Source organism: Danio aesculapii, chromosome 12, assembly GCF_903798145.1.
Source record: "Danio aesculapii chromosome 12, fDanAes4.1, whole genome shotgun sequence".
Classification (NCBI taxonomy): Eukaryota; Metazoa; Chordata; class Actinopteri; order Cypriniformes; family Danionidae; genus Danio; species Danio aesculapii.
The window spans coordinates 40,369,864-40,383,212 of NC_079446.1; the positions used below are offsets into that span (position 1 = coordinate 40,369,864).

Consider the following 13,349-nt stretch of genomic DNA (forward strand, 5'->3'; position numbering starts at 1 on the left):
GGTGACAGTAAATAAGTTTTAATATTTTACTCTTCCTACGTAAAAAACTGTGGTAAAATATGTATTCAGAACAGAAGTCTTTTGCTGGGTTCACACCAGACATGTACAGTTGAGGTCAAAATTATAAGCTCCCCTGTCCAATGATGGCTAATAATTCTCACTTCAACTGTAGTTAAGTATTCACATAAGTGAATTACATACAAAGTCAATACATTAATAATAATAATAATATATTTTATTTATAACGTGCTTTTCTAAAACCCAAAGCGCTCATTGTGAATAATTGTCACATGGACTGAATGTTTGACATGTTAGCCATGAACACATGGAAGTAGCTTCAATCAAATCTTCCATGCAAGTTCAAACTGGAACACATTGAACTGGAGCAGAAAATTGGTGAAAAACATCCCGCGTGTAAACCAGAGCTAGTGATGCTGTGCTTTGTGTTTGGTGTTACCAGCCATATTGGGTGGTGAAAACCAAATCAAAATTATTTGCTCAAGTAGATTACATACAATGTCGATGGAAATGTGGAACAGAGGTGTTTGCTGCAATTGCACAGAATTCACTTCAGTCTACAACCGCACAACTTCAAGTCATTCAACTTGAGCTGAAAATGTGTGTGATAGAAAAACATCTTACAAGTAAACTCAAGCTAGTGACGTAGTGCTATTCCTTTGGTGTGAACCCCGCATTAGACCTTTCCAATGGTTTCCAACCAACCTTTTTTAAGCTTAACGATGGCAGGGTGGTAACCAATTAGTATTTGAACTAACCTATTGCTGGAGAAATTACTTGTAAGTATCTGTTTTGATCCTCCTACAATTTTAGAATTATAAGAATGTGAGGTGTGCAGTTCAGCAACATTGCGTTCTGTTCGACCTGTTGAAGAGCCCTTCAGTCTGAGTTCACTCTGAAGCACCATTTCATCTCAGGTGAAGTTCTGCCTCTATTCACTATATCAGACATCTATTCATATTTTAAAATAGATTATATACAGCAATTTTTGCTATTGTTTCCCTTTGTCTATGCATCCTTTAATGATGTGTTTTTCTTCATTAGTTCCTGTTACTTTGTATTAGTATTGCATTCATATGATTATTATTTCTTTTCTTTTTAATGCAGATTGAAAATCTTCAGGATTGGTTTTGCAACAATGATAATTCTAATCTCATTGTGTGTGCTGCTGCCGCTGAATATTTGTAAGATTTACACTTATTTTAAACCAACCTGCACCACAGATTTGTTGTCTTAATATTACTTATAGGACAAGATGCTTCAGTTTGAGTGATCTGACAAGAAGTTTTGTATTTGACAGTAGAAGAAGTCAATGGACAATCATTCTTCTTTGGGTTCACATCATTATGGTTTACTCCAGTTTTTCCTCCTTATCATTTAATTATCAATTATGTAGTGAAGTTGAGATGTCAGAGTTTCAGGCCCTCAATTACAGTATAAAACCTAGAAGTGTGCAATACATGTATTTTTTCATTAAGAGCTGATATTTAACATGCAAATATGCCTGTTAATGTTTTTAAAAGTCTTTTATGCTTACCCAGGGAACATTTTTTTAAATCAAAAGAATATTAAAACAGTAAAATACAGTAATATTATGAAATATTATTACAGAATCTCTTTAAATTATTACAGTTTTCTTTAAAATATCTGTTTTTGTTTCAATATTTTAAAGCTGTTGTCCATCAACAATTAACAATCTTTTTAGAAATACTAATTTGGTGCTTCAGAAACAGTAACTTATGAAAACTTATGATCTTATTAGTTCTATTTAAATGTTATGCTATTTTAACCTTGTCACAAAATGTGCCTACTTTTAGCCAGTCAATAAAAATTAAACATCCAATATTTCAATGCACGCAACCCATGCACTGTATTCAAGCACATGCAGCTGAAAAATACTATCATCATCAGTCTCAATGAAGAACTAAGAACCTTTTTTTCTTCTTTTGAACAGTTGCTTTCAACAACACCAGTGCAGATCCGTGTTATAACTATGAACCTCTGGATCGTCCCTGGAGAGCCACAAATGAAAGTGGATCAGACATTTGTGAAGAGTTTTTCTCCTGGAGCGGCTGGTACAGACTTTTCTACAATGGACTAGACATCCGGATGCCAGAGAGCTGTGTTAGTGAATACAGCTGTAATGCAGAGCACAGTCTGTGGCTCAATGGTCCTCACCCAAAGATTGAGGATGGAGTGGTGACCAGGGACGTCTGTGGGGTTGAAGGTTCAAGCTGCTGCGAATATATTCCTTTGCCCATCAAGGTCAAAGCCTGTCCAGGCAATTACTACGTGTATGAATTTGTAAAAACATCCTTATGTTCAGGTTATTGTATAGGTACGGTGCTTTCTCGAATTTATTTTACTAAGTAATTATCTTGGCTTGAGAAAGCAGCTTAACTGGTGCTGGTCATGAGACAATTATAATGATCTGAAGTTCATTCATACTACCATATTCATATAAGAGTTTATAAATGCTTGCAAATCTGTTTTAAGCGTTCCTACTCAGACTGTGGGCCATTTCGGATGTCTGGTATAAATTCAAATGTTAACTCCTCGGACAGATTTAGAACTACAACCTTCAAACTTGGCACAGACCTTCAGACTGGTCTGGTGTATTGTGGTATAACTTTTATAACCTTTTGGATTTCTGTTTTTTCTAAAAGTGATATTTAAACCTGGCAACAACAACAAAAACATATGCACTCACCGGCCACTTTATTAGGTACACCTGTCCAACTGCTCGTTAAGGCCAATTTCTAATCAGCCAATCACATGGCAGCAACTCAATGCATTTAGGCATATAGACATGGCCAAGACAATCTTCTGCAGCAAACTGGGCATCAGAATGGGGAAGAAAGGTGATTTAGGTGACTTTGAACGTGGCATGGTTGTTGGTGCCAGACGGGGCTGGTCTCAGTATTTCAGAAACTGCTGATCTACTGGCATTTTCATGCACAATCATCTCTAGAGTTTACAGAGAATGGTCTGAAAAAGAGAAAATATCCAGTGAGTGGCAGTTCTGTGGGCACAGATGCCTTGTTGATTCCAGGGGTCAGAGGGGAATGGCCAGACTGGTTTGAGCTGATAGAAAGGCAACAGTAACTCAAATAACCACTCGTTACAACCGAGGTATGCAAAAGAGCATCTCTGAACACATAATACTTCGAACCATGAGGCAGATGGGCTGCAGCTGCAGAAGACCACACTGGGTGCCACTCCTGTCAGCTATGAACAGGCTACTATTTGCACAGGCTCACCAAAATTGGACAACGTTGGATAAAACGTTGCCTGGTCTGATGAGTCTTGATTTCTGCTATGATATTCGGACGGTAGGGTCAGAATTTCAACACCACAGTCTACATGAATATTGTTGCTGACCATGTCCATCCCTTTATGACCACAGGGTATCATCTTCTGATGGCTACTTCCAGTAGGATAACACGCCATGTCATAAAGCGCAAACAATCTCAGAGTGGTTTCCTGACTATGACAATGAGTTCACTGTACTCAAGTGGCCTCCGCAGTCACCAGATCTCAGTACAATAAAGTACCTTGGTGTACTAATATAGTGGGCGATGAGTGCATTTACATTTGTTAGATGTATTAAAAATGTAAATCTAAACAGACACACACAAATAGTTGAGTCAAAAGTTGTTTTCTATGCAGCCCCCACCCCCACCCATACACACCAATAGCTTTTTTATTTATTTATAGGTGACATTTTGAGTTTGGGGAACTTTTATTCAAAATAACTAAATGCAAACCATGTTAGAAGGCTGTGCTCTAAATAATCCATAACCATAGTGAAAACTATAAACATAGTACAAGAAGTACATTTTGTTTTTGTAATTTGTGAAAATAATGATATACTTGGTATTTTAAAATGACATTAGCATAACAAGAATATCTGCGACAAGAGCACTTGAGTTCACTTTGTTCTGTTCCTACAGATAAGGTTCTTTCTTAACTCTGTACAGTATTGGAATATATAACAGGTCTGTAATATTGAATCGGAAAGGCTCATCTCAAATGTTTATAATTATTCATCTATCTTTTAAAACTGCCAAGCTAAAATCTGGCTTGAAGCTATTAAATCTGCTTGAAACTTTCAGGCTTTCTCAAGCCAACATATGTTTAGTATGACAAACGTGTTTATGTAGTGTCTTAAATTATTTATTTGTCATGTTTTTATTTTTCTTCTCCTCTTTAGATGAGAAAACTATATCTGCGACAACTACAGCTACAGTTACTGCAATCAACATATCTTTGCGTAGGTCTTGCTAGTATTACGTTCCACTTGAAATATAAAGCATCTCTAGGTCATTAGATTTTAAGTTCATTCCAATGCTAAAAGAGCAGCAAGGTTTTACATTGTTTCAGGGTTTTAAGTTCTAGATGTCACACTACACATTGATTTTCTAATTATTTTCTTTTTTGTTGTTGTTGTTGTCTTTTTCATATCAGCCACTGTAACAAATACAGATGATGACCCATGCCTCAACTACAACATTCTTGATGACCAAAACAGGAGCCCAAATGATTTCTTCTTTGTTCATGATTCTATATATGGACATGATGACACTCGTGTTGAATGGCAGGGCTGGTATCGACTCTTCATTAATGGATCAAACGCTCAGATGCCTGAGTGGTGTTTCAGCTCAATGTCATGTGGAGGTTTTACTTCATTGTGGCTTGGAGGTTCACATCCACAACTTGAAGATGGAGTTGTTACTCGTGACGTCTACGGCTCTTATTTTGAACTGTGCAATTACTACATATCTGATCCAATTCAAGTCAAAGCTTGTCCTGGAAATTACTACGTCTACAAACTTGTAAAGCCAAAACAAATGATCCCAGCTCCCACATATTGTGCAGGTACAGTTATTATCTTCATTTGATAAAATAGCCAAGAAAATATTTCAGCTGAAATAGTTAAATATTTAATCTCAACTTAAAAGTTCAACTAAAAATGTCAAACGTAGTCATCAGTTTTAACTGGAAAATTCAAACAATAGAATACAGATATCACTAAATTTTCATAAACATTTTGTTGACTGTGAGTTACATTGCCTTTACATGCCATATAATTCTCATTAGAGTATTGGTAGACTGTCTGCTTTAAATCTGCTGATGCTGCTGTACCCAACCCGATCTGAGCTGGGATTGAACTAGCGATTATTTGCATGCGAGTCGGTTGCTCTAACAAAGAGACCATGGCCTCTAGCATCTGTTGCTATAGCACCTTTAGAGGTCAGAGGAGTGAGGTTTACCTGCATAGCACTTTGCTAGCTGGCCTCCGTTACACTCACCCGACTAAATCTCACTCCCATCCTGGATGAGCCCCCACGTGTAACCCACCGGTTCTACTGCACCCAACCTGGTCTGAGCTGGGATCGAACTGGCAATTATTTGCATGGGAGTCGGTTGCTCTAACAAGGAGGCTAAAGACCATGTCTTTTCGTGTCCATTGCTAGAGCACCTTTAGAGGTCAGAGGAGTGAGGTTTACCTGCATAGCACTTTGCTAGCTGGCCTCCATTACACTCACCCCACTAAATCTCACTCCCATCCTGGATGAGCCCCCACGTGTAACCTACCGGTTCTACTGCACCCAACCTGGTCTGATCGAACTGGCAATTATTTGCATGGGAGTCGGCTGCTCTAACAAGGAGGCTAAAGACCATGTCTTTTAGTGTCTGTCGCTAAAGCACCTTTAGAGGTCAGAGGAGTGAGGTTTACCTGCAAAGCACTTTGCTAGCTGGCCTCCACCCCAACCTTGTATTGTAACTCAAAATTAACAAAATGTGTTAAAGTGACCTTTAAAATAATGTTATACTCATTATATTGTTTGCATTTTCCTGATAAAACTGACGCCTGATTTTAAAAGATGAGATTCTGTATATTTTATTTTTATAAAGATAAATAAATGCTCTTTGATATATTTTGAATGAATCAATTTCAGTGGTGCGTGAGTGACCACAGCATTTTTTTTCGCTTTACTACTAGTTCAAGAGTTCAGATTTGATGATTGATTATGAAGCTTGTTTGTCTCAGGGAAAAACCCTAAGCTCATAAGATCCTCAGGCCCGGGGCTCCCTCCCGTTTGCTGGGCGAGAGGGGAGTTTGAGCTCAGGTAGATCTCGAGAACTCCCCTGCTGTAGCAGTTAATGAAGAGATAGTGATTGCTCTTAAGAGATAACTACTTACTAGGTTCATGTCTATGGTGCCAATTTGTATTAGTCAGTTAACTTAAGTTGCATGTTTTTGGATGGTGGGAGGAAAACGAGCACGGGGAGAACATATAAACTCCGCACAGAAACGTCGACTGGCTTGGAAAGGACTAGAACCAGTGATGTTCTTGCTGTTAGGCAACAGTGCTAACCACTGGGCCACTGTGCCACCCATCTAGGAAAGGAGTAGGGGTGGAAGGGGGATTCTTCAAAATGGAGATGGCTGTTATATTGATCTTAGGGTATTTATAATGGCTTAGGAATCCTCTGATTGGTGAATCATAAATTGGATAATGCGGAACCAGCTGCAAGCAATCATAAGCATGTGATCCTCTCGAAGTCAGTTTATAAATAAACTTCACTCAGCACCAGTAAATATAAATGAACATCTAATGGGAGATGCACCATACAATGACTATTAAAGTTTTATTCATGCATAAACTGAAACAAAATAAACAAAATGAGATCAGTCTTGGGATGTAAGAACCAACAATTTATTAAAATGAAGATATCAAAAAGCAGAAGTTAGAGAAAAAAACGTGTGGTGCAGATGAATACACTCGAAATACTATAAAGAATATTTGTATCACTGCACCCAGTGTACACAGACTCCTATGTAAATATTGTCTTTTTTCTTGCCTTAACAGTTGTTGTGACCAGTCCACCGAGTGTTGATCCCTGCTATAGTTACAACAGTCTGGATGATCCATGGAGAGCGAACTCATCTTTGACTGGTGATCGCAACAACACAAGATGTGATAGCGACATCCCCTTGAATGGCTGGTACAGGCTGTTTTACAATAATCAGAGTGCCCAGATGCCAGAGTCGTGTGTTAAAAGTGGCACATGTGGCACTTTGTACCCACTTTGGCTTGATGGCCCTCACCCACAGCTAGAAGATGGAGTAGTCACCCGAAAAGTGTGTGGTTCCCAATGGAATGACTGCTGTGGTATCTCTTCTCATCCCATACAAGTCAAAGCCTGCCCTGGAAACTATTATGTGTATGAATTTGTCAGGCCGCTATACTGTGCAGCTTACTGTGCTGGTAAACACACTGTCTTGTGTTCAATACATGCATATAACACACAGAATATACACTCCCTGCCCTCTGTTATTTATCACAGACTTTAAGCAGGAATTAGTGTTCACAGTAACAACAGAGGAATTTTCATTTACTGAATTTCTTGGTAAAGTATTTGATGTGTTATTTCATGTCATTGTCATATTTTATGAGATGTTTCATGTCTTTTGTAACACAAATACATGTAGATTTGTATTTACATGTTTTCCAATTGTCTGATTTAGGACTATTTTATTTAATGAAGTGATTTTTATTTGACTTAATATAGAATTTATTTAATTTGTGTGATGTGACATTTATTAAACTTAGCAGCCAAATATATACATATGTCATTGAACAAATTGTCATTAATCTTGTGGTTATTCTTTTGCAGGACACTGTTCTGAGCTCAACTGCACTGAGGATGAACAGTGTGAAGAGAAAGATGGCATTTACGGTTGTTCCTGCAAGAGGAAGCATCAGACGTCTAATTTTGGTTGAACTCATTTCACAACAACGTTTAAAAAATATATTAATTCTTGATTATTTTTTGGTTTCTGGTCACCGCTGACATTCTCTTGTATCTGTTGTATCTCAGACTTCAGTGAAACCTGTGAAAGCAGCTATGGCTCCATATCTCTGTCTCGCTGTCAGCTCTTTGATGCTGGTTTTCCTTCTGACGTCTTGCACCTCAATGACCCCAACTGCAAAGGAACAGTCCGAGATGGCCAAGTGGAGTTTTATTTTGACAATAACGAACACATCTGTGGCACAAGTATTGTGGTAGGATTCATTATGCATATGTTCATATGGGAATAAGAACATCTAATCCTTTTAAAAATGTTTTGTTACCTCTGATGATACATGCACATTGCAGAAACCTCTAATTCATGTGTGCATTTATATGTGGAAGACAGTGTTTAGAGTGTTTGCTCGTCTGCAATTTATCAAGTAGACGTCTCCAACTGGATGTTAAATAGACGTTTAGTATTGAGAATGTAAAACATTAGCAGATATTTGTACAGAGTAGATGTTTTCAGACCAAATGCTCTTTAAAATATATATTGCAGACATGTGCTATCTGAAAAAGGCTGGAGTACACTATATGAGTTTTCTTATCAGAACAGATTTTAAAGCATGAGGTATCATACACTCGGTGGCTATGTGAATGGTTACACAAAGTAAAATTGGATATCCCACACTACAAATCTGGGGATCATACACTGCACCAGAGTTTCAAGTCATTCGGAACACCACAAATTCATGCTGAAACCTGTGACTATTAAAGTAAACTGTATTACATTACAGTTTAAACAAAAATGGACATGGAAGAGTGCAAAATTGCTTATAATGAATTAAAATGTGTACAAGACAAGTTTCTTTAAAAAAGGACAAAATAAATCGAGTCCTAAAAATAAAAGATCCTAATACTAAAAAATAAGCCAAAGTACAAAAGAAAAAGAAAAAATAGCTGACCATGCTGTGGCATTGTCCTGGCCATATTGTTTAAAATAAAAAGCCATACCAGTGGCATGAGGCATGCAACATAAATTGTGCTTCCTATAAGTAAGCTGCAGATTTCTTAAGTCACAACCCCTGGGGTACACTGTAAAACCCAAAAAGTTAGGGTAACCATTTGAGGAAACCGATTGCAACAAACCATTTAAGTTCAAAAACTGAACCTAATGAGTACTGTGAACTTAATACATTTGAGTTGAAGTAATGAGGTATTTAATTAACTCATTGCACACTGAGTTCAAAACTCTTTTCAAATGAGTAGAATTAACTTTCAGTAAATTTTGAGTTAACTACACTCATTTCATTTGTTAAAGTTGACTGTTGGCATTTACAGTGTTTATAGTATTTATAGTTTCAGGCTTGACAAAACAAGAGTTTTTCTTATCTCAATATCTTTGTCTCGAAGAACCACCCCTACTCCCCCTCCCTTTCCAGATGGGAAACACGGTGGCCCAGTGATTAAGTGGCCCACAGTCCAAAAACACGCAACCTAATTAAATTGGAAATACAAAAAACTGATACCATAGCCAAGCTCTTAGCGAGTACACCTCTCCTCAGCCATCCATATCTGTCATTAGCCAGAAATAAGCCGGGGGGAGTTCATTGAGACCGACCGAGCTCAAACTCCCCTCTCGCCCTGCAAACGGGAGGAAACCCAGGGCTCGAGTATCTCATAAGCTCAGGGCTCTCTCCCAGGACAGCATGCCAAACAAGCTTTATTTTCAATCATCAGCTAAGTGTGAACTCTTGAAAGATGTTTAGTATATTGCAGCCTTAAACGTTCAAATTATCTTCCCCTCAACAGGAAAACGGAACCCACATCATCTATGACAATTTAATTCTGGGTGAATCTGGAACTGGGCCTGTTATCAGCAGGACAAAATTCCTGAAGATACATTTCCAGTGTGTTTATTCATTAGCACAAACCTTCTACATGAACATTGACCCTGAGGGGAGGTGCGAATTGCATTTATATATGGCAAATGTTTCTAAAACCACACGAACAGCTTTAAAAACAATCTTCTGTTATTTCTAAAGCACTGTGCAAAGGATCGTTCCTGCTGTTCAAGGGACATATAAGGTCAGGATGATCCCTTATAAGGATGCTGAATTTTCTCAGCCTTTTGGTTCGAAGGTGAATATAAGCCTGAACGAGCAGATTTATGTGGAGGTTTATGCTGATGCAGTTGACAGTCTTCAGGTTGCTTCAGTGATTGACAAATGCTGGGCCACACCTGGGAACAATTCTGATGATTTACTCTTCTGGGACCTCATAGTTGACAAGTAAGCCACTTGTTTACCTTGTTATTTTACTTCTTTTTATTGTATATTTATATGTATTTTAAACAATAGATGTACAATTGGATCATTGATCATTCATTAGTTGGAAAATAATTCATTTTTGAATATTTCTGATGATTTTGGGTGTGCAAATCGTGCAATTTTAATGATCTTCTTAAATATTTATTTTACATTAGTTAATTTACACATTTTTTGAGAGAACATTATTATTATTATTATTATTAATATTATTACTAATACTAATAATAAGTATTATTATTATTATTATTAATGTTTTCATCATTTGACAATATTATATTATGTTATGTTGTGTTGTGTTATATTAAATATAATTATTATATAATAATACATTATATTTTTATATACTATTATCAATTATTATCTTTATATCCAGGTGTCCCAATCCAAATAACCAAGTGAAGGTTCTGCAGAATGGTATTTCCATATCCAGCCGTTTCTCCTTCAACATGTCTATCTTCACTGAAAATGCCACCGAAGCCTACCTATACTGCACTGTTCACCTTTGCATTCTGACAAACAGTAACTGCTCAGTGGTGAGTTTATAGATCCCTTTTTTTAGATATTTTGAATTGGCATCCATGAAGCACACACACCTCACTGATACTTGTGGTTGTTTTCTGCTGTAACTAAGATGATTATTATAAAAATGTGGGATTCTTAATGTGTTCAATAGTAGCCTACAGTACTCTACTCACCAAGGCTGTATTTGATCAAGAATACAGTAAAAAAAAAAGTTGTATTACAACTTAAAATAGTTCACATATTTTCAAAACACTGGGTGTGTGTTTTGCAGCTTCATTATCCCAGTCTTAGATATTACATGATTCATCAACAATCATTATAAAATGATCTGCTGCTCAAAAAAGCATGCATTATTATTATTATTATTATTATTATTATTATTATTATTATTACTACTACTTCTACGACTACTATTATTATTACTATTATTATTATCATCATCATTATTATTATTATTATTAGTTGTAGTATCATTATTATCACCTGTGTGTTGAAAAGTGTTGAGATGGTTTTTGTTTATTTATGTGAAAACTGATACGTTAAAGGTAACTTTAGTTACATTTACATCAAGAACACATTAAATAGTTCAAAATTGAAAGTAAAAAAAATATTTGGCAGAATAGTTGACACTCCATTTCACTGTGGTGACCCCTGATAAAGAAGGGACTAAGCCGAAGGAAAATTAATGAACGAATGAATTAAAGTAATAAAAAACTTCAAAATGTAAGTACAAATAATAATTGATTACAACGGCATGGAAAATCAACATATTACCACATATTATAATGCTAAAAATGTAGTTTTAAACCACAGAAATTAATTAAACTTACTCTACATTCAATAAGAAAACCATACTTTTGAAATTGTAATAATCTTTAACAATTTCAAATTTTTTACAGCAGCCGTAGTAAGTAGAATAGTCTTCATTCTATCAACATTCAAGCTCATTCCAAACCTTTTATATATATATATATATATATATATATATATATATATATATATATATATATATATATATATATATATATATATATATATATATATATTATTGAGTATTGGCAAACAACTTCGAGCCAGGAATTGAACTCGGGTCATGGTAAGAAACATTTTGCTGTGTGTCAATGGACTTGGCACACTAACTGAAAGGCTATCGGAGTAGAAACGTACCTCAAACTTTTGATGGGTAGTGTATGTTTTGCTTATAACTTTTAGGACTGTGGCTCTGGACGTAACCGGAGAGAGATCAGATCTGTGAACATACTGGACAGTTCTTCTGTATCTGTGGGTCCGTTGATGATAAACTCTAAAGACAAAGGTGATTTCTGTTATTTAATCTAGACTATTTTGATATTGTTCATCATTCAAATCTGCCACATTTCATTCATGCAGTTGATCATCATTAACATACTCTTTTACTCCTCCTTATTCATTCTTAGAGATACATGCCCAAAACCAAGTGCTGGTGTCCATGGCTGCAAGTCTGTGCGCGTCTCTGATTATGATAGTTGTTTCTATGATTATTGTTTTGCAATATTTTTAATAAGAATCACTGTAGGGATACTGGTTTTACTATGTGTTAGAACTCTGAGAAATCTGGGGTTACACTTTATTTTGATGGTCCCTATTGCACATTTTGTTTTCAAAAAGTTGCATTGCAACTACATGCCAATTACTTCTCATTTGAGTGTTGGTAGACTGTCTGCTTAATATCTGTTGATACTGCTCCTTCAACAGACATTTACCTGACTATAAGAAACTTTGCAAGTACACGACTTACTCTAACCCCAACCCTAACCCCAACCTAACAGTCTACTTATAATCTAATAAGAATTGGTTGCGTGTATAACTCAAATTCCACAAAAAGTGTTAAAGGGACTATTAAAATAAAGTGATATCAAATAAAATTCTGAATTCCAAGAGATTGAATTCTGGAAAAAAGGTTTGAATTGAGAGATATAAACTCTAAATTATTTTATTTTGCACATTTTTATATTAACATTAAATTCTTTCTTTTTTTCTCTCTGGATTGTGTTATATAAATGTGTGACTAAATGTGCAAGTTTAGTACTTAAAATGATGAAATACAACCTTACAGTTCTGAAGAAAACTAAATATTTTTCACAGTTGTGTGTTTGCATCTATTAGCAGTTCAAGATGTTTTGAAAAATTGGGAAATTGTAAGAGATATACTCAGAAATCTGATTATTTATTTCAATAGCAATTCTGACTTTTTTCCCCCCTCAGTTTGAGATAACGTCTCATTTTTATGTCAGAATTATGACTTTATTTATGACTTTTTTTTCATTTTATTTTAATGTTTAATGTTAAATGTTTATATCTGACAGTCACTTTTAAAAAATTTACATATACACTGTATGTATGTAAAAAAAAAATCACATTTTGTGATAAGCTCAGAGTTCTAACTTGTAATTCTACAAATTGCAGATACGTAAACTTAAAAATCGTACTTCTATTTCTCCCAATTCTGTTTATATATCACTAATTTAACTTTTTATTTTCTCATAATCAAAAAATGTATGATATAAACTTGCTAATGTGAGTTATAACTTGAAATTGTGAGTTACAACTACAATTCTGAGAAAAAAGAGAGAAATGTGAGAAATAAACTTTATTTATTTATTTTTTAATAGCAGAAATGGGCTTCTTCCTTAATCA

General features: G+C 35.7%; 1 protein-coding gene across 1 annotated transcript; it reads left to right on the forward strand.

Annotated features, from left to right (window-relative positions):
- The first annotated feature begins 1,156 nt into the window (after nucleotides 1–1,156).
- LOC130238113 (pancreatic secretory granule membrane major glycoprotein GP2) lies at nucleotides 1,157–12,213 on the forward strand. The gene is made up of 13 exons (XM_056469020.1): nucleotides 1,157–1,202; nucleotides 1,973–2,356; nucleotides 4,232–4,291; nucleotides 4,486–4,896; nucleotides 6,897–7,295; nucleotides 7,375–7,437; nucleotides 7,705–7,806; nucleotides 7,909–8,093; nucleotides 9,634–9,785; nucleotides 9,867–10,112; nucleotides 10,525–10,684; nucleotides 11,886–11,988; nucleotides 12,110–12,213. Exons 1-13 carry the CDS (start codon nucleotides 1,157–1,159, stop codon nucleotides 12,211–12,213), a joined length of 2,415 nt encoding a protein of 804 aa, XP_056324995.1.
- Nucleotides 12,214–13,349: the final 1,136 nt, after the last annotated feature.

Coding starts and splice junctions, on each gene's coding strand:
- LOC130238113 (XM_056469020.1), top strand. CDS start 1,157: ATGATAATTCTAATCTCATTGTGTGTGCTGCTGCCGCTGAATATTT. Junction 7,807..7,908: donor GCATCAGACGTCTAATTTTG/GTTGAACTCATT, acceptor GTTGTATCTCAG/ACTTCAGTGAAACCTGTGAA. Junction 10,113..10,524: donor TGGGACCTCATAGTTGACAA/GTAAGCCACTTG, acceptor CTTTATATCCAG/GTGTCCCAATCCAAATAACC.